General features: G+C 38.4%; 1 protein-coding gene across 1 annotated transcript in view; it reads left to right on the forward strand.

Annotated features, from left to right (window-relative positions):
* Nucleotides 1–204: 204 nt before the first annotated feature.
* The window catches only part of SYNPR (synaptoporin), a 343,166-nt gene continuing 319,350 nt past the window's right edge, over nucleotides 205–24,020 (forward strand). Inside the window, exons 1-2 of the mRNA XM_021674933.2 lie at nucleotides 205–443; nucleotides 566–631. Of these exons, the coding sequence (XP_021530608.1) occupies nucleotides 426–443; nucleotides 566–631 (84 nt within the window). The 5' untranslated portion in view covers nucleotides 205–425. The remainder of the gene's footprint in view (nucleotides 444–565; nucleotides 632–24,020) is intronic.

Consider the following 24,020-nt stretch of genomic DNA (forward strand, 5'->3'; position numbering starts at 1 on the left):
TTCCCCAATCAACAGACCCAAAGTTTCACCGGAGCCAGAAGGCACCTGGCGCACAGCTGAGCCTGCACCAAGGTCTGTGGGCTCTGCCTCGCCCACCTCCTCTCCCTCCCCTCTGGAGCGCGCCTGACCAATGACAGCCTTCTCCTGGCTGCACGGGTTTCCCCTCCCCTGTTGTCTCTACCCTGCCCCAGCTCTTCCCAGCCCACCGCTCGCTGGCTTGGCTCGCCTCCCCGGCGCGTTGGGTTCCCGGAGCGCAGAGCCCGGCGTTAGCCAGTGGGCTCCCCGAGGCCCCCTGCCCTTGCCGGGCTGCTCCAGGGTGTCGCCCCTCCGACTGCTCCCGAAGGGGCTTCTGGCCCTGAGGACGGTGGCGCCAAGTGAATTTCATTTTTAAAGAGAACTGGTGAGAAGAGCGAGCGAGGGCGAGTATGGACCCTGTGAGTCAGGTGAGACGGACCTGGGCAGGGCTACTGGCTCGGGTTGGTGGGGGGACCCCGCGGCTTGGGAGAGGCGCCCCCAGCCCCTTCCTCACGCTTTGCTTTCTCTCTCTCGCCCCGTTTCCCTAAAGCTGGCCTCTGCGGGCAGCTTCCGGGTGCTGAAGGAGCCCCTTGCCTTCCTGCGAGCCCTGGAACTGGTGAGTAGCAGTGTGTGTGCGCCGGGAGGGGCGCCAGGCGGCCAGCGATAGGTGAGGAGAGGTCGGGTGGGGTGCTCGCTGCTCGGTTCTGCTCCAAGCCGGAGATTCAGCCCTCAAGCCGGAGGCTTCAGTCCTGCCCCCTCCCCAGGTGCCGTTCCAAGGCAGTGGGGACGGGATCGAGGCACCCTGCTGGGAGGCGGGAGTGTGGACGCATTTTTGCAGGTGTTTAGACAAGTGTCGTCTCACTTCACCTCTTGCAGACGCGCAGGGGCTGTGGAAAGAAGCCCCCCCCTTGGGAGATGGGGGACGGGGGTAGATGGAGGCGCTGCCGCTGAGCTCGGGCCCCTCTCCTGAACCTTGGCGGGGATGAGAGGATGGGTGGAGGGGCCCATGGCTGAGCGGAGGAGCCGAAAGACGGCCAAGCTCAGAAAGTTGGTTAGAACTGGGACAGCTTCTCGGCGGGACTGGGATGCTCAAAGCGCGTGTTCAGCTGCTCCGCGGGAGCTCCAGGGAGGGAAAGATGCTGCGAAGCTATTACAGACTGTTAGAGAGCAGAACTCCTTCCTTCCCCACTACAGTTTATTTTCTCTGGCCACTCGTCTGGGACTTTTCTGATTATACCCAGAAGAGCCCACCAGCGTTGTTTGCAATAGCTTTCTTCAGAGACTGGGCTTCAGTAAGTTATATTCCACTTCTGTAAAACCACCCTGACGCTCCTATTGCAATTTGTCTATGGGCAGAGGAGTGAGGTACAGAAACGGTTACCCACAGGGCCACAGAGCCATGTCAGTGTTGTTGGCTGGATGATGGTTATTCAGAGTGAAATCTGCAGGTCACACGTTTCTTCTTGCTAGGAGCTCCAAAAGGCAAGCAAACCTATCTGAATAGAAAGTTCAAAGCCTGTCATGTAGTATTAATCACAGGCCCTAACACTGACTAGCTGGGAAATTATGTAAGAGCCTGTTCTCTGTTCCCAGATCTTAGCTCCAAGGGCTTGTCTGGCAATGGCTACATAACTGTGATGATTGTTTACACGGTTGATCTACAAGATAATTACATTTACCTTGTTTATAGACTTGAATGAAAATGCATGAGTATATCAATGTGACATACACCAAGACAGCTTTTGGAAGGCTTGAATCCGTGGTTCAGAGCTGGCTATTGTGAAAGTGTTTTCCTTACAGTCAAGTTAAACAAGCAAGCAATCCTCACAGTTCTGGAAACTTTCAGTTTGCTTTCTCAGAAGTCTGCCCACATTCATTCATTCAGCCACTCAATAAATATTACCTGTGAAGCAGTGGCTTTAGGGATGAAAATAATAGCTCCATTGTCAAGCTATTAGCTCTCAAAACCAAGTTGAAAGACCTGACATTATTTTCTGACAGAATCTCTTCTTGTCTCACACTCTAACCTACCTGAAATACTAATTCATGTTCACCCCAATACTTCTGCAACATGATTTTGTACCACTGCTCATCACACAGCCTCTACTGGTATATAAGAAGGTGTTTGTTATCTGGATGAACTTGTTCAAATTACAGATTTCTGGACACGGAATCAAAATATTGGGAAAATGGTTGCCTATGAATCTGCATTTTAAATGAGCTCCTTGCATAACTCTTATGCACATTACAATTGGAGAACCACCACTCTAAGCTAGACCAGATCCCTCCAAAACTCAAAAGCCCCTTTTACCTCAGTGCCCTTGCTATTTCCATTCATACTTTATGGAATGTCCTCACCTTCCAAGCCTAGAAAAAATATTTGTCCTTTACCTCAACTAAATGTTAACTCCTCAATGAAGACTGTTTTCTTATTTATTCCTTCCTCTTTATCCCAAACTGAATGATTCGCCTCATTCTTTGGACTTGCACTAGATTCTTATTCATTCATTCATTCATTCATAGGAATTTATCCCACTTTAAAATTCTGTTTTATAGGTTTTTTTCCCCCTTGGGGAGGGGTGTGTATGGATGTGTATGTGAGAGAAAAAGTGAAATAGAATAAAAGTTACTAAGTTACCACATTTAAATTATTTGCAGTCCTTCCCCTTTCTCTTCTAATATTCTAAGGCTCCAAGGAGTAAGAGCTTTTTGCTTCTACCTCAGTAATTAGACTCTCATTTGTGGAAGAGAACATGAATAATAGACAAAGCAAATTTTAAAAGTCAGATAAGTTGGTTGATCTGCATTTTAAAAGAGCTGAGCTAGAGACATGAGGAGAAAGAAAGTACTAGTTGCTGAAAAAAGTTAGTAGTGAACAGAGAGAAAGAACATACATTTTGTGTGCACACAGTGGCTTGAGGAGCCACTCTGAGGTATCTTTTTTTTTTTTTTTTTTTTGAGAAGGAGTTTCGCTCTTGTTACCCAGGCTGGAGTGCAATGGCGTGATCTCGACTCACCGCAACCTCCGCCTCCTGGGTTCAGGCAATTCTCCTGCCTCAGCCTCCTGAGTAGCTGGGATTACAGGCACGCACCACCATGCCCAGCTAATTTTTTGTATTTTTAGTAGAGACGGGGTTTCACCATGTTGACCAGGATTGTCTCGATCTCTTGACCCCGTGATCCACCCACCTCGGCCTCCCAAAGTGCTGGGATTACAGGTGAGGTATCTTTTTCTGTAGGAGATATTGACAATGAGAGGAAATGTGATTTCTTAGATGGCAGAAAATTTCATCTGTTTGTCTGTTTCCCTCTCATACTGCTTGGGTAATCAGCAAAAATTGTAAACCGGTAATGACAGAGCACTTAAAATATCCCAGTTTCTCCTGTTTCTGTGGAAGTTTTACAAAGTAATGGAGAGCAGCTTTAAACTTGACAGCATCTTTAAACTGCAATTTTCCCATGCTGTAGAAATAAACGTGCATGTCAAGATATATGTGTCTTAGTTTGGGGGATTGCTATAACAAAACACCATAAACTGGATAGCTTATACACAGTAGAAATTTATTTCTCATAGTTTTGAATACTGGAAAGTCTACAGTCAAGGTGCCACCAGACTGATTGTTTAGTGAGGGCCTACTTTCTGGTTCACAGATGGAGCCTTCTTGCTGTGTCTTCTCATAGCAGAAGGGAAGCACTCTGATCTCTTCACACCCTTATAAGAAGACTAATCCATTCACAGGGGCTCCACATTTATGAGCTAATCACCTCCCAAAGGTCCTACCTCCTAAGACCATCACTTTGGGAACTATATTTCAACATGTGAACTTGGGAGGAGGCATAAACATTCAGATGATAGCAATATTCTCAAGAATATTTATTGCAACATTATGTGTAGTGAAAAGAACTGGAAATAACTAGTAAGTCCATTATAGGAAAATAATTAAAGTATGATTCATCATATTATGAAATATTATATTGCCATTAAAAAGAGTGAATTTAGCCAGGCATGGTGGCTCATGCCTATAATCCTAGCATTTTGGAGGCTGAGATGGAGGGATTCCTTGAGCCCAGGAGTTCAAGGCCAGCCTAGTTAACATAGGGAAAGAGTTCAATTCTGGAACATATTAATTGAAATATGCCTTAACATATAGTAAATTTCTAATTCTAATATTCAGTGCAACAGAAGACATTTATTTTGTCAGGAATATCAGCTAAGTTGGTAGATATTTGATTCTTCAGTGTTGGATTTTTTTCATTAGTTGAAGTGAGTTTTAGTTCTGTTAAAATTATAACCAAACTATTTTCACATCATCCTGTAAGTTAAGTGATATCAAACATGAAAGACGTGTTCTTATTTTTCTTTTTCTGCTTAAATGTCTGATGCATAGCATTTTTCTATCAGCAATCAGTTGCTTTTAAAATCAGAAGGCTATATTATTCTAATGACCATACAGGATCTAAATGGGTATGAGAATCCATATCAACAAGATATGCTATGTGTTATTTGACAGAAAGTGAAAACAAACTCAGTAAAACTGTTAATATCAAAAAGAATAGGAATGCATTTTTTCTTGTCCATACTATGATCAAACAAAAATCCTGTGAGGTTGTAAAAAAGAGAAAGAAAATTAAAACATTAGGCATACTGGGGCATACCTATAATTTCAGGTACTTCTGAAGCTGAGGTGGGAGGATCACGTAAGCCCATGAGGTCAGGTCTACAGATTTTAGCCTGGATGGCAAAGTGAGACGTTGTCTCAGAAAAAAACAAACAAAAAACGAATGAATTCAATTAATATGCATTGACCTGCAGGTCAATATATCACTGGATTTGATAAAATTGTTAAGTGAGAAAACATAAGTTTTATTCTTAGTATTTGATAACATTGCTAAATGGAAGAAGCAATATTTATCCTTCTAATAAACATGTAGATAATTCATTCATATTTTTAAATAATATATAGAGCCTCATATTTGCACAAGTAAAAAATATAGTTTTGTTTGTGAGTGAATGTGCATGTGTGTAGTTTGTATGGGCACAGAGTGAAGTGTAGATATAAAGCACTGAACTGTTAAAATTGATTTTTTCAGAAGGGTGTAATTTGAGATGCAGTGGGTAGAGAGTGGGAGAGGCCGGTGGTAAACTGTGGTATGCAGGAAGAATTGTGGGCATATCACCTGTCTACAGTTGTACACAGATAGCTCATATTTTACATTATTCTCTATGGATTACCCACATGAAATGGTATTACCTTTAAAGTCATCTTCTACTTTTGGATTTTATAGTGGGAAAAATCCACTTTATTTACGTGTTCTTTCCTTAGGAAGGATTCACGGATACAGTAGATTTAAAGTCTTAATAACGTATAAAAGTCAAGCCTTGAGGGGAAAGCTTTAGCCAATTTCAAAGACTTGCAGGCAAAACTCCCACATCCTTAATCTCTACTTAAATGAGGTCAGGGTACTTTTCACTATCTTTTAGGTCAAAACAGAAAAATCCATACATAGCACTGATTCTGGTGGTCTTTTTCATTTATTCCTCGATGATAAAATAAGTCCAATAAGTCCAGCAAATCTCTTAAACCATCATTTGGAAATGGCAATATATATATATATAACTTACCCCATTTTCAGACCCCATTTTCAAATGGATATATATATATATATATATATATATATTTATTAAACTTAACCCCATTTCAGAATATATATATATTAAGCTTATCCCGTTTTTATATATATATTAAACTTACCCCATTTTCATATATGTTAAACTTACCCCATTTTCATATATGTTAAACTTACCCTATTTTCATATATATATGAAACTTACCCCATTTCAGACTCTGAAAAACTAAATTGATGTAGTCCTGTCTTCCACAGATCATTCTTGTTTTGCTGCTTCAGTATTTTTCCAGTTGGCCTTTGGTCTCCTTTTTTCCCTTTCCTTTTAAAAAATTATGTTAGTACATTCTTTCTTTCGTCTACTATATACAGTGCACTGAATTTGCACCTGTGGATTTATGTAAAATGAAAAGTGGAGGTCTCAACACATCCATATTGTTGAGGACCACATTGGTGCAGACTTAAGGTCATCTGAAGGACTTAAACTTCCCAAAACAATGTTTGTGTGGCTTGCTGCAGCCCTGGATTCTGTGCCTATGGAATAAACTACTGACTTAATTTGCCTAGTTCCTCTAATCCTTATTTTGAGATTCATCCCTATTTTGCGATACAATTTCTGCTATAACCCTGGGCTTCACATCTCCATTCTCCCTTTCCAATCTGCCTCCCTGCCTAACTAAGGAGGCCAGTGAATCCAAAGATGCAGCATGTCTGAGCATGTCTGAGGTATAGGTCTACTTGATTTAAAAGGAGACACTACCATTTATATAATCTTAGTTACTGAATTTAAATTCTAAGCCCTGTTTTTCAAGCAAGTATCACACTGCTCTCTTAATATTAATAACATTTATAATTTATGCTGTTGATTACAAAGTGAAATGTGTCATCATGATATACAATAAATACAGTTTTCTATAGCCATCATTTTAAACTCCTAATGAGCGAAGTAATAATAGCTACTTTGTCGTGCAGGCATCATATGAGGGACTATATTACTGTGTTTTTCTTACATCACTGTGTTGAATCTGTGTAACTTTAAAATTCCCATTTCACCAGGAGGCTCAAAGATGTTAACCAACTCATCAGGGGCAAAACTGTAGGAAGTGGCAAAGCCAAGATTTGAGCAGCCTCACTCCCAACTTTATTCTCTTAAATGCTACACGCTTCTGCTTCTTCCAATATGGTGAGCACTTGCCATATCTTATCCCTAATCCTCAAAGAAGATTTAAAAAGCGGATGTTATCCTATTTTACAGTGTTTATCTCAACGTACATAGTTGAGGTCTTTTCTGAAAATGCCAAGGAGCGTTTGTATTTAGAGATGAATTCAACAGACATCGATTGTCTTTTATATTTGGCTTTATTTTCTGTTAGTTATTAATTAACCAAGATAGAGTAGATTCCAATTAAAGACCAGTACTTTTCATTTTAAATATGTAGAAAAAGACTTGGATTATAAAGCCAATAATTTAATCACATTTTTGGTCTTCTTTTTCTCTTTTGTTAAAAAAGTATGCATAAGTCAGATAACTCATTTTTCTTATGTATAAACAAGACAGGAAATCCTTACATAAAATTTATTTAAATCATGAGCAGCAATCTACCATTGACAGTTTGAGGTAATTTAAAGCTATATTAATATGGGTTTAATTACCCCCTTCTAGCTTCCCAATTGGTGACAAAAGTCGTGTGCAATTGGAATATGAATCAATAAGTCCACAACAAACAAGGAACTCCCCAGTGTGCTGATGGATTCATCACTTAATGCTTTCCTGAGTGTTTTAAGACAATTGGTGTTTGGCTTCACAAGTACAGAAAAAAAGAGAAAAGGGTCAGGAATGCTCCTTATGGATTTGAATTCAGGTTTTATTTCCTACTAGCTTTGTTACCTTGGGCAAGTTAATGAATTCACTAGGCTTCATTTTTTTCACATCTATAAGATAGGGCTAATAATAGCTCCTACTTCAAAGTGTGGCTATAATGATTAAATGATTTATCCAAGTAAGGTCCCTTGCATTGTACCTGCACTGAGATAGGTGCTCAATAAATGATTATGAAGATGATGGTGATAACAATGCCAGCAGTTATGATGGTGATGAAAAAGGAGAAAGAAGAAATTCATCAAAGGATAATTTAGGACATTACAGATAAGTTTTTGCAAGTTAAAGTCTTGGCAAAACTCTGAGGTAGAGAATCTGTATTCAGACTTTCTTATATCTCTTTTTAGTCCCTCTATCGCTATACTCCAGTGTGGAGGGTCCTCATACCGGCAGGACTATTTTTACCATAGCATGAGTGACTCTTCAGACACTTGCTCCTTGAAATATTCACATTTCAAAGAAAATTCCAGTGAGACCAATGTTGAACCTAAGAGGGAAGGTCTAAGGGAGGAATTGCAAGCACTTGGCCTTCAGGGTTTTTTTGTTGAGGTATGGAGAGATACTTTTCCTGGCCTTTCTCGAGTAACAATCCATAGACAATTTCCTACATTTGAAAGACACAGAGTGCACCCAACTGAATTCTCCAGGGTGTAGCTGATGGTCCTTATATGGTCAGCTACAGTCACTTACTAACCACATTGTAATGCCCAGGTGCTCCAGGCCATTGGGAGTTCCCATATAGAAGCATGGGGAAAACCCTAGAGTTATGCTGAAGTAGAAACACCATCCTTATTTCTTTATTCCCCAATGGACACACATCTCTCACTGACTGAGCTATGGGGACAGAAAAAAATCAGTCATGTGCTAGTAGAAAAAAAGTAGAAAATCTCTCTAAGGAGTATGTGCACAGAACCATGGTCTTCCTTTGATTCTTCATCTTCTTTGGGGATGTATTTGACTTTTGTCATATTTGTAATTATTCCTGTTCAATGTATTAGCTTAGGCTTCTTTAAAGACCTCAGTTTCCACACCTGAAAACTGGGGACAATATCTCCTGCCTATAGTGTTGGAAATTTTAAGTGAGATCAAGCATAAAAAAGTGTTTAGCAATCTGGTAAGTATCCTTTGAAAGTAAGTGATAATTGTAACCATGATGGTGATGATAAAGAAATACCCTTTTCCAACCTACATGACTCTGGACAGCATAATATGGTTACTGGATACAGCACAGAGGGAGGCGTGAAGTGTAAGAACTTGACCGCTGCTCCTTGAGGGGCTAAGTCCTTCCAACCCATTTACCACCCTTTATCTTTGATGCCAGTCTCTTTGGTCTCTTTGAACCCTGCAAGAAAGAATGATGCTGCCAGTTGAACGTAATGAATTGTCCAAACCTAACTGCGGAAAGTTCTTTAGGATAGGGGAATGCGGTCCATTCTCACCCTTTTAACTCTCATACCAAGAGATAATTTCTTGCTCTGTACATGTTTCACGTTTATTGGATATTTTGGGGGCCTGGTGATGGTTTCTTGCTGTTCTCATGAACTTTCGTACATGCCACTTCCACTGCCCAGAACACTTCCTCTCCCTTTCGCTCAACCTTTTTTAGTTGAATTCCTCTTCTCCCTTCAGTGTCATGTGGATATCACTGTCTAGGGAGGTCTTACTAGATAAGGTCAGCCTTCTGATGGCTCCCAGAGCACACTCTTTAATGACTTTTCATTCTAGCTCCTCAACCAGAGTGAATGCAATATGAGAGCAGGGATCTTGTTTGACCTGCTCATCAGTGCATTTTATGTTTATAACACAGTGCTTAGCACATAGTAAGGCCAACTCCAGGGACATTCGCAACCCCCACGAAAACACCCAGGTGGTAGGTGCTTAGTAAGTGTTGGTTAGGAAAATGAGAGAAGAAGAGAAGGAAGGAAGGGAATAAAAAATAAGTAAATGAATTCTCGGAAACACATTGGATGAAATGCAGATTCCCCTTAATGGTCTCCATTGTGAAGCAGAATTGTGAGGCTTTTTCTGGAAACAGTTGTTTAGCTTGGTTATGGAGGAGAGTAAGTCACATAGCCACCACTGTTGGGGAAACAGGGCTGTCATATGGATACCCACTTCATGATAATGGTGGAAAGATTTTACAGAAATAAAAGTTCAAGGACTGAAACAGGCTCAGGTCTCATATCTTGGGTTCAAGTCAATGAGCAGCAAGAATGCCTTAGCAAGGGTGCCACTATTATTATGTCTTGGCCACTGTCCTGCCTTCCCTTTCTCTCTGTTCCCTTTCTGTTTCCCATTTATTCTTTTCACTATTCTTATCTAATGTTCTAAGAGAAGGAATATGATTGGTTCAACTAATAAAAAGTTTATTTTAGTTTGGACACAGCTATCAACCCCAGGCAAAATCATAAGTCAATAGCCAGTCCACAGATTGGTTGCCATAGGTCAAATGCCCGCTGCTATCCTGTCACTTGTGGCCTGAATAAAAAGGATCATGATAGTCAAAACATTCCCCTTTTGTCTGTTCTTTCAGCTGGAGCAGTGATCATGACAGTCTTTAAAGTCATTAACAGGACAGACCCAGTGAGAAGTGTACATGTCTGGTTTAAAAGTAAATGATTTTTAAACCAGTACTTCTTTTATTGAAGTAGCACTGGTAATTTTCTCAAGATGTTATACCTTTGAGATTTTGGCATCAGTATTCTTGGAATGCTCTCTGATTAGGGGACAGCTGTTCACACTGATAATATAATCCAAAGAGGTACACCTTTGGCTCTTCAGCACATGGGCCTTCACTGGCTTGTGCGATCTTGTCCGTTTGTTGAAAACCTCTTTATAAAAAAAAATGATTAGGTTTTGCCTGATGATAAGACAATTTGTGAATGAAAATGTATTGCCTCAAACCCACATGTACTTCATTTTTATTCATATATTTCTTGGTAAATTCAGCTCTGGCTCTTGATGTTAGAAGACTACATTAATTATTATAGTCATTTATTGTATGTATGTGTTTACTAATGTAGTAGAAAAACAAATTACTCATGAAAGAGTCATTGGATTGCCTTGTGTGATAGGTGCTATTTCTTTGAGGAGAGGGAAAGGAGGAATTTGTTGATGAGCAAATACTATTGCAAAAACATAGAAGGCAATGTGGAACTTGAAGAAGTATGAATTTTGGGGCCAGGTTTATGCTGAAATTTTTGCTCTTCTTTTCAGCCAAAGAACACTAAGAGATTGCATAATTATGCTCATCCTCAGGGTCCACAACTATCAAATGCGTATCGTGAGAGTCATGTCTTTTGGTGGTGTGATGGTTAAGAAAGATAATATTAGTAAAACTTCCAGGAGTATCTGCAAGATTCCTTAACTGTAACTGAGAAAGAGGTCATTGAAGATGATGATATGTTTACAATCACAGTTAAGCATTCCTAAACTTTCTAGCATTGGAATAAACACAAAAGGTTTCAATATAGCATTGTTATATTGTTTTTTGTTCCCATTTTTTTTCCATTGGAAGAATGTTGATTGTGAGATGTCTTAGTCTGCTTTGTGTTGCTGTGGAGGAATAGATGAGGCTGAGTAATTTACAAAGAAAATAGGTTTATTTGGTTCATGGTTCTGCAGGCTGTACAAGAAACCTGGTGTAACTATTCACTTCTGGTGAAGGCCTCAGGCTGCTTCTACTCATGGTAGAATGCAAAGAGGAGCTGGTATGTGCAGAGATCACATGGTGAGAAAGGAAGCAAAAGGTGGGGAGAAGGTGTCAGGTACTTTTTAACAGCCAGCTCTGACAGGAACTAATAGAGAGAGAATTCACTCGCACACCCCTCCCCTGGGAAGGGCATTAATCTATTCTTGAGGGATCTGCCCCCATGACTCAAAAACCTCCTATTAGGTCCCACCTCCAAAATTAGGGATCAAATTTCAACTTGAGATTTGAAGGAGACAGACATCCAAATTATAGCATAAGATGATCATAAAGTAAACACAGCAATGTTTAAAATAATATGTAGAGACAAGTGCTTTATTAAGTGCTATGCACATGTTTGACATATAATTTCATGTAACTTTATGAAGAACTAATGAAAAACTCCCTTTTGCAGATGAGAAAATTAAGGCCTAGAGAGATCCCACTACTTGCCTAAAGTCATACAGCTAGTATGTAAGAGAGCCAGGATTTGAACTCAGGCAATTGGATGCCAGATTCCATGCTCTTCATCATTTTTCTGCATTGTCTTCCATTAATAGTAATCACTCATTACTCCAAGGTCTTAGAGCTAAATGATTTCCCACTGAAAACAGCAGGAATAATATACATTAATTTCTTCTTAAAAGTCATGTCTTCTGATACCTAATTCTGTTCCCTTTATGTGATCTCATGCTACCAATAGACAAAGCAAAGTTTAAATGCCCTCATAACTAAGGATGTTCATACTTTCTTAGTGACCTTTTCACTTGTCAAAAACATTCCTACTCCTTGAGAAAATTTTACTGACCTTGTGTAACTTTTTAAACAAAATCTTTATTCACTGATTCATTGTATAAAGAAATTTAAATTCAGAAATATGTTGTTGAAACATGCAGATACAGATAAAAGTATCTGTAGGATTCAGGAAGGATACTGATATTTAGTAAGACTGTGAACATTTAAATTCCTTTGGATGTCTGGTAAATTATTCAAGCCAGCAAGCTTCCATCATGGATGATGGAGAAATAAATGAACTTTGTCCATTGTGTATGTGTGAGTCGCCCTTCTTTGTATCTGATATTTGGAAGCATTTGTGTGCTTTAACAGGAAGTTCTCACAATCCATCTGGTGTACTCTGAGATTTTCTGGCTGGCCTTTTATGCACTGGCTTCACCTTACACCTGATGGACAGTTGGCACACTTTTCAGCATCTTTCCAGTTGAGAATTGAGAAGATAAAAGAGTTAGATTGGAAGGGAGATACTAGAAAATTACTGAGCACAAACCCACGATCTCAGTGAAGAATGGAGATCCTGAGAGACATTTCAGTGGTTCGGAAAAGGGGAGTGGCTGGATGAATAGAGATTATGATTGTGATTTAGAATATGTTGGATTTGAAGCCATGCAAGCTAAGTCTCAACCATAGATTTTTGGGTATGTTCATGGGGAGATCAACATCATTGAACCTCAAGTTCCTCAGGGGTTTTACCTATATCAAAGATGTTTTTTTAATGACAAAAATGAATTAATGGCTGAGAAACGTTGGGTAAATACCTTTATCTTTCTGTATCTCAATTTCTTGAACTGTAAAATGAGAATAAACAACCGTAACACAGAGTTGTGAAATAAAACGAGCTTAAGTGTATGAAAGTTCCCCTCCACTTTATGGGAGAGGGCTCAATAGAGGTTGATGTCCTTGAACCCAGAATACTAAAGCTCAGATATCTGAGAAATCTTTCCCATAAGAGAAATATCTGATGGACTAGCTTTAATGTCCATCTACAGCTGGAGGTTTGTGAGGTTAGGGGAAAGGTACGTTTTCATGTGTCGTAATCATCAACTAGAGTTTAGGTAAGAACTTTTCTTGTCAGATTCACAGATTTTATTTATGAAGCAGTTGAAAGCAAAGCATGATTATTGTGTGATCACCATCCAGGCAGGAGATGAATTTGAAATTTCTTTTTAAAGATATATGCTTCATTGGTGAAAAAAAAAAGAATGTGTATGAAATTGATAGTGACATTAAACTCCAGCTATGCTGGGGGAAAAGGCTATGTTTACCAGCAACAATAGGTAAATTTGAAGTGTAAATATTGTGGTTTCTCTCTCTGTCTCTGTCTCATATGCATATACAAACATGTGCTGCTTAATGACAGGAATAGACTCAGAGAAAAATGTGTCATTAGGTGATTTCCTCATCATGCATACACTGTAGAGCGTACTTACATAAACCTAGATGGGATAGCCTACTACACACCTAGGCTACATGTATAACCTTTTGCTCCTAGGCTAAAAACCTGTACAGCATATGACTGTGCTGAATCCTGTAGGCAGCTGTAACACAATGGTAAGTATTTTTGTATCTAAACATCTAAACATAGAAAGAGTACAGTAAAAATTCAGTATTAGAATCTTATGGGACCATCATCATATGTATGGTTGGTCTTTGGTCAAAACATCATTCTGCAGTGCATAATTTTAAGTTGCTAGTGCTTTAAAATTTTTTTAATTAACATAATAATTGTACATATTTTGGGGATATAATGTGATATTTCAATACATGTATAGAGTGTGTAATGTTCAAATTATGGAAATTAGCATATCTATCACCTCGAACATTTGCCATTTTTTTTGTGTGTGTTGGGGACATTCAAACTCTGTTCTTCTAGCTATTTGAAAATACACAAGAAATTGTCATTTATTATAGTCACCCTGTAGTGCTAGCTTAAAAAAAAAAAAAAAAAAAAAAAAAAAAAAGCTTGGTTTTATTCACTCTGTTCTCATTTAGTAATAGAAAAAAATGGATTTGACCATCAGCTCCATTAGTTACAAGCTATGTGACCTTGCACACATTACTTAACCTCTGGGCCTTTTGTATTTATAAGAGTAGAAATAATGATAACTAGCAGGCATAATTATTGTGTTCATTAAATAACACTTGGAAAGATTAATGGTACATAGGAAACATTTAAACCATGCTATTTTCCTTCTTTTCCTCCAAATATTCTTTTACTGCAAATGTTTGGAAAGAAAGCGTTGGAAATTTCACAGGAATCTTCTGCTTCTCTAGATGTTATCTCTTAAATGTGCATGTGCACACACGTGTTCTTGTACTGAAGATCATAAAGAGCAGTTCTACATAACTGAAGTGAATTTGAGTGGGACAGTAAAATTAGGCAGGTGTGGTTGTCAAGGAAAGAATGATTAGACCAGAGTGTCAAGTTCTAGATCGGCGTCTGAGACACACTGTAGCCTCAGGCTGTCTGTAGGCTTTGGCAAAGTGACCATGAATTTGTTAAGCTGTTTTCTGAAGGGAATAACATAATGTTTATTATACAAAAAAAAAAAAAGCCCCCAAAATAGCAGAAATTCACTATAATGGCTATACATTAATGAATTCTTGCTACGTGCCAGGCTGAACCATGTCAGTGCTACTACCTACATTATATACTTTCATTCAAATCTTGCCATGACCTTATAAGGTCACTTGCCTTAAGTCACACAGGTGGTAAGTGACCAAGGCAGGGTTTCAAACCATGTCTGTCTGACTTCTTGCCACTCCCATGTCTGCTTTGCTTCCAAACATCATATTTGTCTTTGGGGTGAAGTTTTTTTTTGGACATGCTATTTAGAGCCATTTTATGCATGAGTAAAATGTTTATTAACAATCACAAAATAAGCAAAAATTAGTTACTTAAAATTATCTAGTGTTCTTCCACTGAGAGGTAACTAACCTTAATATTTTGAAATATACTTTTAGATACCATTTATGTTCATGAACGTTTTTGTCTACAAAAGTGATGTATTAGTTTGCTAGGGCAAACCACATAATTTATTAATTTGCTACAGACTTACAGACTAAGTAGATTAGAAATGTATTATCTCGCAGTTCTGGAGACTAGAAGTCTGAGATTAAAGTGCCAGCAAGGTTGGTTCCTTTGGAGGGGCACGAAGAAGAATCTGTTTCAGGACTCTCTGTAGCTTCTGGAGGTTTACTGGCAATATTTGGTGTTCTTTGACTTACAGAAGTATTGTCCTGATCTCTGCCGCCTTCTTCACATGGAATTTTGTGTGTGTGTGTATGTGTGTGCGTGTGTGCACGCACGCACCTAAAGTTTCCCTTTTCATATGATACCAGTGATACTGAATTAGGGGCCCATTCCACTCATAATATAACCTCATCTTAACTAATCCTATCTGCAATGGCCCTCTTTCCCAGTAAGGTCACATTCTGAGGTACTAGGAATGAGGACATCAACATATGAATCTTTGGAGTACCCAATTCAGCCCATAACAAATGGGTTCTTAGAAGAGTCACTGTTTTGTCACCTGCTTTGTTCCCCTTAATATATTGTGAATTGTTTTTCCATGCCACTAGATAAAGTATCTTTTCCCATAATTTTAATGGCTATATATGATTACACTGTATGCCTATCCTAGAGATTATTTAACTAATTCCTAACTTAGGTAGTTTTCAAATGTATATTATTTTCCATACCTGCAAGAAACTCCTTTTTAAAGATGAATAATTACTATGCCTCTATTGTTATTAACTTAGAGGTAGAATTGCTGGCTCAGAAGTTTATACATTTTTAAGGTATTTAGAATAATTACCAATTTGCCCTCCATTGAGGTGTTATCAGTTAGGTATTACCAGTTAAATGTTTTTTACAATTTGATAGTGGAAATGAAATCTTGATTGACTTTGTACTCTAATTTTGCAATGAGATTTAATATTTTTTGGTAAAATTATTTATATTCTTATTTTCATTTGGAAACATTTTAATGAACAGAACAGATTCGTAAAGCAATAGCCAAGGCTGCCAAACTCATAATGCTGTTCACGTGGACTTTTACATAAGCCGTTGCCTTAATCTTTCTAGGTCATTGTACTACTCCACCATTTGGAAATTATTTAGATTGTTGTTCTCTCACTTGGGCAAAGAGGCAAATACTGAGTCTTCCTTTCTCTGAATCCATTATATAAAAATAGATGGAATTTTTAGAATGTCAAAGGTAATTACTGTTATAAATCTTTTATAAGCTAAACAATTTTATAACGTTTGCCATTTTTGTATCTTATTTATATGATTTATTAAATTAATGTATCCTAAGAAACATTATTATTTTACTTTAAATGATACTCATATATGTTATGAGTATCATTTATTTACTTTAAATGATACTCATAATATGTTAGTGCATATTCAGTACTTTTCTGAAATTGCGGTTTATGTATATTTGTGGCTGAGACACATGTATACAAATTTATACCATGCCTACTTTGGAAATGGATTTGAGGCACTTGGAACTTTCATAATTCTTTTGATAGAAAGGCAGAATAGAGTGTTATTGCACCATCTGCGAAATCTGAGGCATATCTGACTTTTAGACTGTAGAATACCCTATTAATAAAATAAAATAAATCCAGAAACTGCCTGATGCCAAGGGTATTTCCCCTCTTTCTCAGATCATATTTCTGACCACACTTGCAATTAACTGAGATAGCATTATGGACTCACTTGGCCTCTGCCTCACATATTGCTATTTTGGGCTATGCTGGCCTCTCTGTAAATGATAAAGCAGTTGTTAACATTCATTATATAGTTAATGAGCTCCAGGCCCTGTGCTAAGTATTTTCTACATGTTATGCCATTTATTTCTAACAACACTATTAAAGTGTATGCATCATTATTTTCCTTTTTTTCAGGCAAGAAATCTGAGGCTTAGAAAAACAAGTAATTGTTAAGTGTGTATGCTTCATAATAGCAGAGCTGAGATTTAATCCTGGGTCTGCTGAGCTTCAAAAAAGACCCTCTGTGCTTAACCTAGCAGTAACAGGAAGAAAAATTTTGAACCTCTCCCAGAGATTCAATTCCTGTATCAAGAGCCAGTACTTGGCAGGGCAAAATTGACCAAGGTGGTGGTTTCACAGAAACTGCTTATTACCTGTCTCAATCAGATGGTGAATTCTGTCATGAGCATGAACTTTGAATTCAGTTCAAAGCAAGTACTTTTAAAACTTCTTTTCTTATAAATATACTTGATGAAACAACAAATAAAAGACTGATCTTTATTTGATCTAAATGGATCTTATTTTATTTGTATAAATCAAAACCACAGTTGCCTAGGCAAAGGATGGGAAAAACTTAGAGCCAAGAGATTAGATGCTTCCCACAATAATTTCCCTGCCATCCTTAACCCTGTCCCCATCTACTTGTGAAAGTGCAAAAGCACCTTGAGCTTGTAAATCTTTTGTTTTATTGATTTGTTTTGGGAGAGAATTCTGTTTCCTCTCCCAGGTTGGATAGCCTACCTTTGAAGAACCTGGGTAGCATGCCTAAGGCCATCTGGCCAGTAAATGTTGGGGCCAGAATGCAAACCAGGCCTGTTGGGAGCCAGGCAGATAATGCAGGAAGAAACCTGCATGGGGCCATCATATGAGGCAACAGGAGTGATAAGAGGTGTAGTGCACAGCATAGGGGTTTCTGCCTATAGGAGTAGCTGCTTCCACCTTGGCCAGCTGTTGGTCAGTGGTAATATAAGCCCAATACATCCAGATATTTCCACTTTTCTTGAGAACAAAGAAATAAAGATTTTAGTGCTAATAGTATGAGGTTTTAATGTTCGAAATATTTTCTATTTTTCAAACACTGTGAGGCCCATCCTTTCCAGAATAAACAAAATGTGGCTGAATTCTGGACGTGGTCCACAGTGCCCAGCCACAGCATCTTGGCTCCCCCAGGGACTGTGTTTGCATCTTCAAGGACATGGACCCGTTCTTACACAGGAGGTTCTCAAGAGCCTGGTCTGTGGATAAATGAGAAATTTGGTGTTCAGAAATAAACCTTAGCTTGGTTTTTGAGATGATGAAATTAGTGACTCCAAAGGTCTCCTTTTCCCAACTTCAGATAAACATCTAGGAAGCACAGAAACATCAGGACTACATCTTGGGCCCAAACCTTAATGGAAATGGAGGCAGTGGCTTATATTAGCAATAATGGGTAAGTTAGTAACACAACTTCGGGTACCATGTAATGTACTGAGAAGAACTGAGTTTCTCAGTCAACCAGGGGAATCTCAGATAATTAATTGTACTCTTTCAAAGTGCAGTTTAGTTGTCTATAATTTAATAAATAAATGAATTATAATCAGGAATGACTCTAAATATTTATCTATGAAGTAGGGCTGCCTAATAGAACATTGCGCAATCATAGAAATATTCGGTATCTTCTATGTCCAATACCATAGTTATCCAGTACTCACTACATACTTCCATATACTTCACTTAAAATGAGGCTAGTGCGACTAAGCAAGCTAGGGAATAAGTTTTTAATTTTATTTATTTTTAATAATAAGATTAAATAGCTAGTGGTTACCATATTGGACAGCAAAATTGTAGAAAATTACCCCATCCATCTGGTTTTCAAGAGGAATGCGCTAAACTTAAGCAAATAATTTAGATTAGGGACTGTTATGTGCTAGAAAATGTTCACTGTGAAGTGGCTCTGTTATTTAAAACATTCATTTATACATTTATTGCTCAACGCATCACACAACATTGGTGGCAGTGAGTTTTTCAAGACAACTTCTAGAAATTTATAAGGCCTTGTATTTTCCAGACTTTACCAGTTCTTTGTTTTACATGCATTCTTTGCATTTCTATATATTTATGAATTTTATGCAATTTATAGATCAATTTTAGGCATAAAAATAAAAACATAAAACTAATGAATCACCTTTTTTATTTATCTCTGATAGGAAGCAAAATGACAGTTGTCAAAATTTATACTAATTTATTAGCAGAAATATATCCCATAGCAATAGTTATGTTTTAATGATGATATGCTTTTATTTGGGAAGCAGGCTAAAAGTCACAAACATTGTGCAGTGTTATGTGATACCAAGAAATTAAACAGTTTCATCAAGGTTTAGCTATCAGAAAAAGACATTGAGACATTTATTTATTCTGTGATTAGCAAAATAGTCTGGTAACTCTTTAACAGTGACCCGTGGCTGGGTGCAGTGACTCACGCCTGTAATCCCAGCAATTTGGAAGGCCGAGGTGGGTGGATCACAAGGTCAAGGGATCAAGACCATCCTGGCTAATGTGGTGAAACCCCATCTTTACTAAAAACACAAAAAATTAGCCAGGCATGATGGCATGTTCCTGTAATCCCAGCTACTTGGGAGGCTGAGGCAGGAGAATCACTTGAACTTGGGAGTTGGATGTTGCAGTGAGCCGAGATCGTGCCACTGCACTGCAGCCTGGGTGACAGAGCAAGGCTCCATCTAAAAAAACAAACAAACAAAAATAAAAATAAAAAACAGTGACCCGTGGCTGCAAATGGACATTTAAGAGGAAAAGGAAAGTGGTAATCAGTTTAAAGAGAGAAACAGTGGTACAGATGCATCACAATTGTAGTCTTGGCCATATGAATAAGACCTGCCAATGTGCATTTCCATGTGTTTCATCCCTTTCTAATCTTCCAATAAGTGATTTTTGCCTGGTGTGCAAATAAAACCAGTTCACCAAGACAGCAATATTGCAGTAAAGAAAGAGTTAAATTATCACAGGGCTAGACAAGCAGATCAATGGGAGTAATTAAAACCAGCCTCCCTAAGCACTCAAAGGCTAGGGTTTTTATGGATAATTTGGTGGGCAGGGGGCTAGGGAATGGGTGCTGCTAATTGGCTGGAGATGCATTCATAGGAGTGAATGGTCCTCATGTGCTGAATCTGTGTCTTCTTGGGGGCCACAAGACTGGTTGAGTTATGATTCATACATCCAGGTGGAATCGGTTGCCAGAATGCAAAAGTCTAAAAACATCTCAAAAGACCAATCTTAGGTTATGTTATCTATAGGAGCAATTTGGAAATATTAGAAAAGTCACAGATCTTATGACCTCTGGCACTATGATTCCCAAACAGCAAGGAATTATGGGAAAGCAAGCTAGGAAACAATGGCTGGTTATCATTTAACGACACCTACATTTTAGCAGAATTCAGACCCCTCCCATAATCCTAATCTTGTGACCTATTATTAGTTTTAGAAAGGGGTTTGTTCTTTGTTTTAAACTATAAACTAAATTCATCCAATTGTTGACTTAGCCTAAACTCAGGAATGAGCAAGTGCAATTTGGAGATTAGAAGCAAGATGGGGTCAATTAGATTTATCTCACTGTTATAATTCTTGCAAAAGTGGTTTCCTCTTCATCTCTCTTTCCAAAATGGAATTTTCAAAATTGCCAAGTGATTTAGTTATACATCATCTTACTTTGAATTTCCCTGAGAGCAAAACCTAAGTCAAAAGCATCTATGAGGGTAGTTTGCTAGGAAATGATCCCAGGGAATAGGAATGAAGAACCAGAGAAATGAAACAGGGAAGGAGACATAACAATACAAGCACCTAGGATGGAGTAGATTGTTTCCTGTGGAAGACTTGCTGAAACTCACAGGGCCTCCTGAGCAGCCTTGGGCAGTGCATCTCAGAATTCTCTGCCTTAAGGACAAAAGGGTACACAGTAAGCTTTCCACTTCCATTCCCTATTGGTCAAGAGTGGACTGGTGGAAGTTAACTCCTGTTTTAGTTTGGATTCCCCAAAAGCAGACTCTGAGATAAGGATTCAAGTACTTTATTTGAGAGGTAATCCCAGGAAACGCTGGTAAGGGAGTGGAGAAGTGAGACAGGGATTGGAATCAAAGCAGTAGTGAGTACTTTATTTAAAATGTTGGCAACTGGATCTTAATCCCATTGGGGACTCTGGGACCAGTGTAGAACATACCTTGGCTACAGTTGTGTCACCTGTCTGCCCCTGTTTGCAAAAGAAGCAGGGAAATGTAATTTTTAGCTGGTATATTGAGACCTCCAACAAAACTTGTTAAGAAAGAGGTAGAGAATAAATCTTTGGGAAGGAACTCCCTCTCTATCTCTGACACACATAGACAACAGATACTCCTCAAGTAGTTGCTACATTCTCCACTTTGCTTTGTCTGAGCTTATATTAAAAATAATAATAATAAATCCATTCTGACCCTTCAATATGTCAGGGATTGCAAACAGCAACAATCTGCTCAATATGGCTTAGGAAAATAAAGGATATATTGGAAAGAATTGGAGTTATCAAAAGGCAAGGAGTTAAGTTAGGCTTCATGAGGGATAGGGAGAGGGAGAGAAGATCTGGGAGCTGGAAAATTAGCAAAGAGGTTTTTTTAGCATTATTATTCCAGGCCCTTTTTATACCTGTTCTTTGCTACTCTTTGTGTCTCAGCTCAATTTGTCTTAACTCTTTGTGTGAAGGTCTTGCACGGCTTTTTTGTTTTTTGATTTTTTTTTTTAATTCAAGGGAGGCAGTATCTGTCTCAAGACTGACTCTAAGCTCACAGTTCGAGTGCCCAATGCTGTTTCTCTTGACTCAGATTCTCAAGAAAGGGAAAGTGACTGCCTCAGTCTTACCTATGACATGGTTCAGCTAAGAGTCTACAGCCAGATACAGGGAGAGAAGCAGAAAAACATAGCACACAGCAGATAGTCAATGTTGTGGGGAAGGCAGATTCTTCAAGAAGGGACAATGGGTAGGAAGAAAATGGTTGCTGTCTCATTGATATTAACTCAGTATCATTGATACTAACTTTTTTCAAGTGTGAGAAAATGCAAATTTTGTAAGGAAATGTGGTCCCAGGCAGTTTGTAATCAATGCTGAATCACAAACTCACAGGAGAGTGATGATAGTAGTTTCACAATAATTGAAAACCCAGCACAAATGAGGTATCTCTGTGGGTGGTGACAATCATTTGGATGTCGGGGATACTAATCTTTAGACTATCTCCTGTGCAGCCGGATGAGGCATTTCATGTTTTTAACTTAGCATTGTTGAATTCATTAATCATTAGAGGTGCTTGGTATTAAAATTAGCAGCAAATGATGAGTGTCCTTGATTGCAGAATTGGGATGTGTTTTTCACTATGGTACTCAAGAGTGATTTGGATATGTTTTTGATAATGATTCCAAGCTTCCCTGTCAGTTTCAGGAGAGTTCTTCACCGAGGAGTTGGTGAGGGTGCAAATATGGGGAAGGAGAGAGTATGACCTGCCTCCAGATCTACCTTATAAATTATACTTCAGCAATTGACATTTTGTAAGATTTATTACTCAGGGTCCTCTTTTCACATACTGCTTGTATTCTGAGTTCTGAGTATGAATTCTAGAAGATACATTGCTTCTGTCTATCTGTCTGTCTATATACCATCTTTATCCTAGGGTAGTGCCTCATATTTTGTTTAAAAGAATTTAGCATAGTGTTGATATTCACCAACCTGGTTCCAACCTTCAGATATGCTTTGAGGATAAAGTAATTGTGAGAGACTCTGTTGGTCTCCTGCTCAGATCCTTTTACTAGGCTAGTGCATAGCCTTTTTTCCCTCCCACAGCTATTGCGAATGTTAACTACCAAAAGTTAGTACCTGCTCTAGAGAACTGCCTTTGGCTGCATGAAGTCACCTCACCCCAAGCTTATAAGCTGCCCCAGCAGTAGCCCATAGCCAGTAACAGTCTGATACTGGGATACAAAAGTCTGGTTTCCTTGCCTCAAAGTGAGACCAACTCTGGTATAATTTATACTCTGGAATAACTGGTGAAATCAGGATGAAGTTATCCTGTATCTGAAACCATATCCTAAGCTCCTTCCCCTGCTCTATCCTTCTTCCCTCTCCATTATTTCCTGGAAAGCACTCCCCCAATAAATTAAGAGCACCAGAATCTGTCTCAGGCTTTGCCTGTAGAGAATCTAATCAAAGATATGATAAATGTTACTGTATTTTTAAAAAATGAACCCTGTTTTCTAAAAAAGCATATTGGCAAAGGAAGATGTAGAGTGTTGGAAATAGTTCTATTAAATTAAATGAAATGTGATTTGGAAAAGAGAACTGGATTTGAAAATCCAGGCTTGAATCTTTCTTCTCCTATTTTGAGTCATGTGATCTTACATCACTTTCTGAGCCTCAGTTCCCTCAATGGAAAAACGAGAACACTAGTCTTTCCTTCATCATCTTTTACTTGTCTGATGTTTTATAAACATAGTTTTTATTTCAGTAGTATTACTGTTATAAGTTGGAAAAATGACTTTGGATACTTAGATAATATTTTGGGTGATCTTTAGGGACAAACTGCATTCAGCACAGTACCTACTACAGGGTGGGCCCTCAGTAAGTGCTGTGAATTTTGAGAAGCTATTTTTACAATATTTATAAATTAAAAGACAGATGTTTATGACTAACTTAAAAGACAGTCCAAACTATAAAACAAAATTTATAAAAGACTCCATTATAAGACTTTGGCTATTTTTGTAAGTTGGATTGGTATGGAAGACATGGGTAGAAGGCATTGTTTACAATCTCATATTGAGTTGATGTGTATGTCAACGTTCACTATTTTGAAAAATCTATTTTGCACCGAAATGTATGAACAATTACAATTTCCTATAGTATTCCTCCACCAAAGTAAAAGATTTTCTATGCTAAGGTTGTGATATGAATCTTCTGAAAATGACATATTGTAATTTATACAATTCTTCCAAATCCATTGCAGCAAGCTTGTGCTTAAATACATAGGATTTAATGAGTAGAGTTGAACTGTTTAGAGAATTTTCTGTAGAAACTTAGCAGTAAGTAGCAGCTGGATGCCTATGACACTAATTTGTGTCACTTCTTGATACTTCTGGATTTCATAAAGTTCTCGTCTTTTCCAGACAAAAAGATTCAAGAGTTCACCTGTTGTGTAATGAATTAATTTCACTATTATTGAATCTTACTTCAAG

This window comes from Aotus nancymaae, unplaced genomic scaffold (genome assembly GCF_030222135.1).
Source record: "Aotus nancymaae isolate 86718 unplaced genomic scaffold, 86718_ANA_hifiasm-v0.15.2.pri h1tg000067l, whole genome shotgun sequence".
In the NCBI taxonomy this organism is placed as follows: Eukaryota; Metazoa; Chordata; class Mammalia; order Primates; family Aotidae; genus Aotus; species Aotus nancymaae.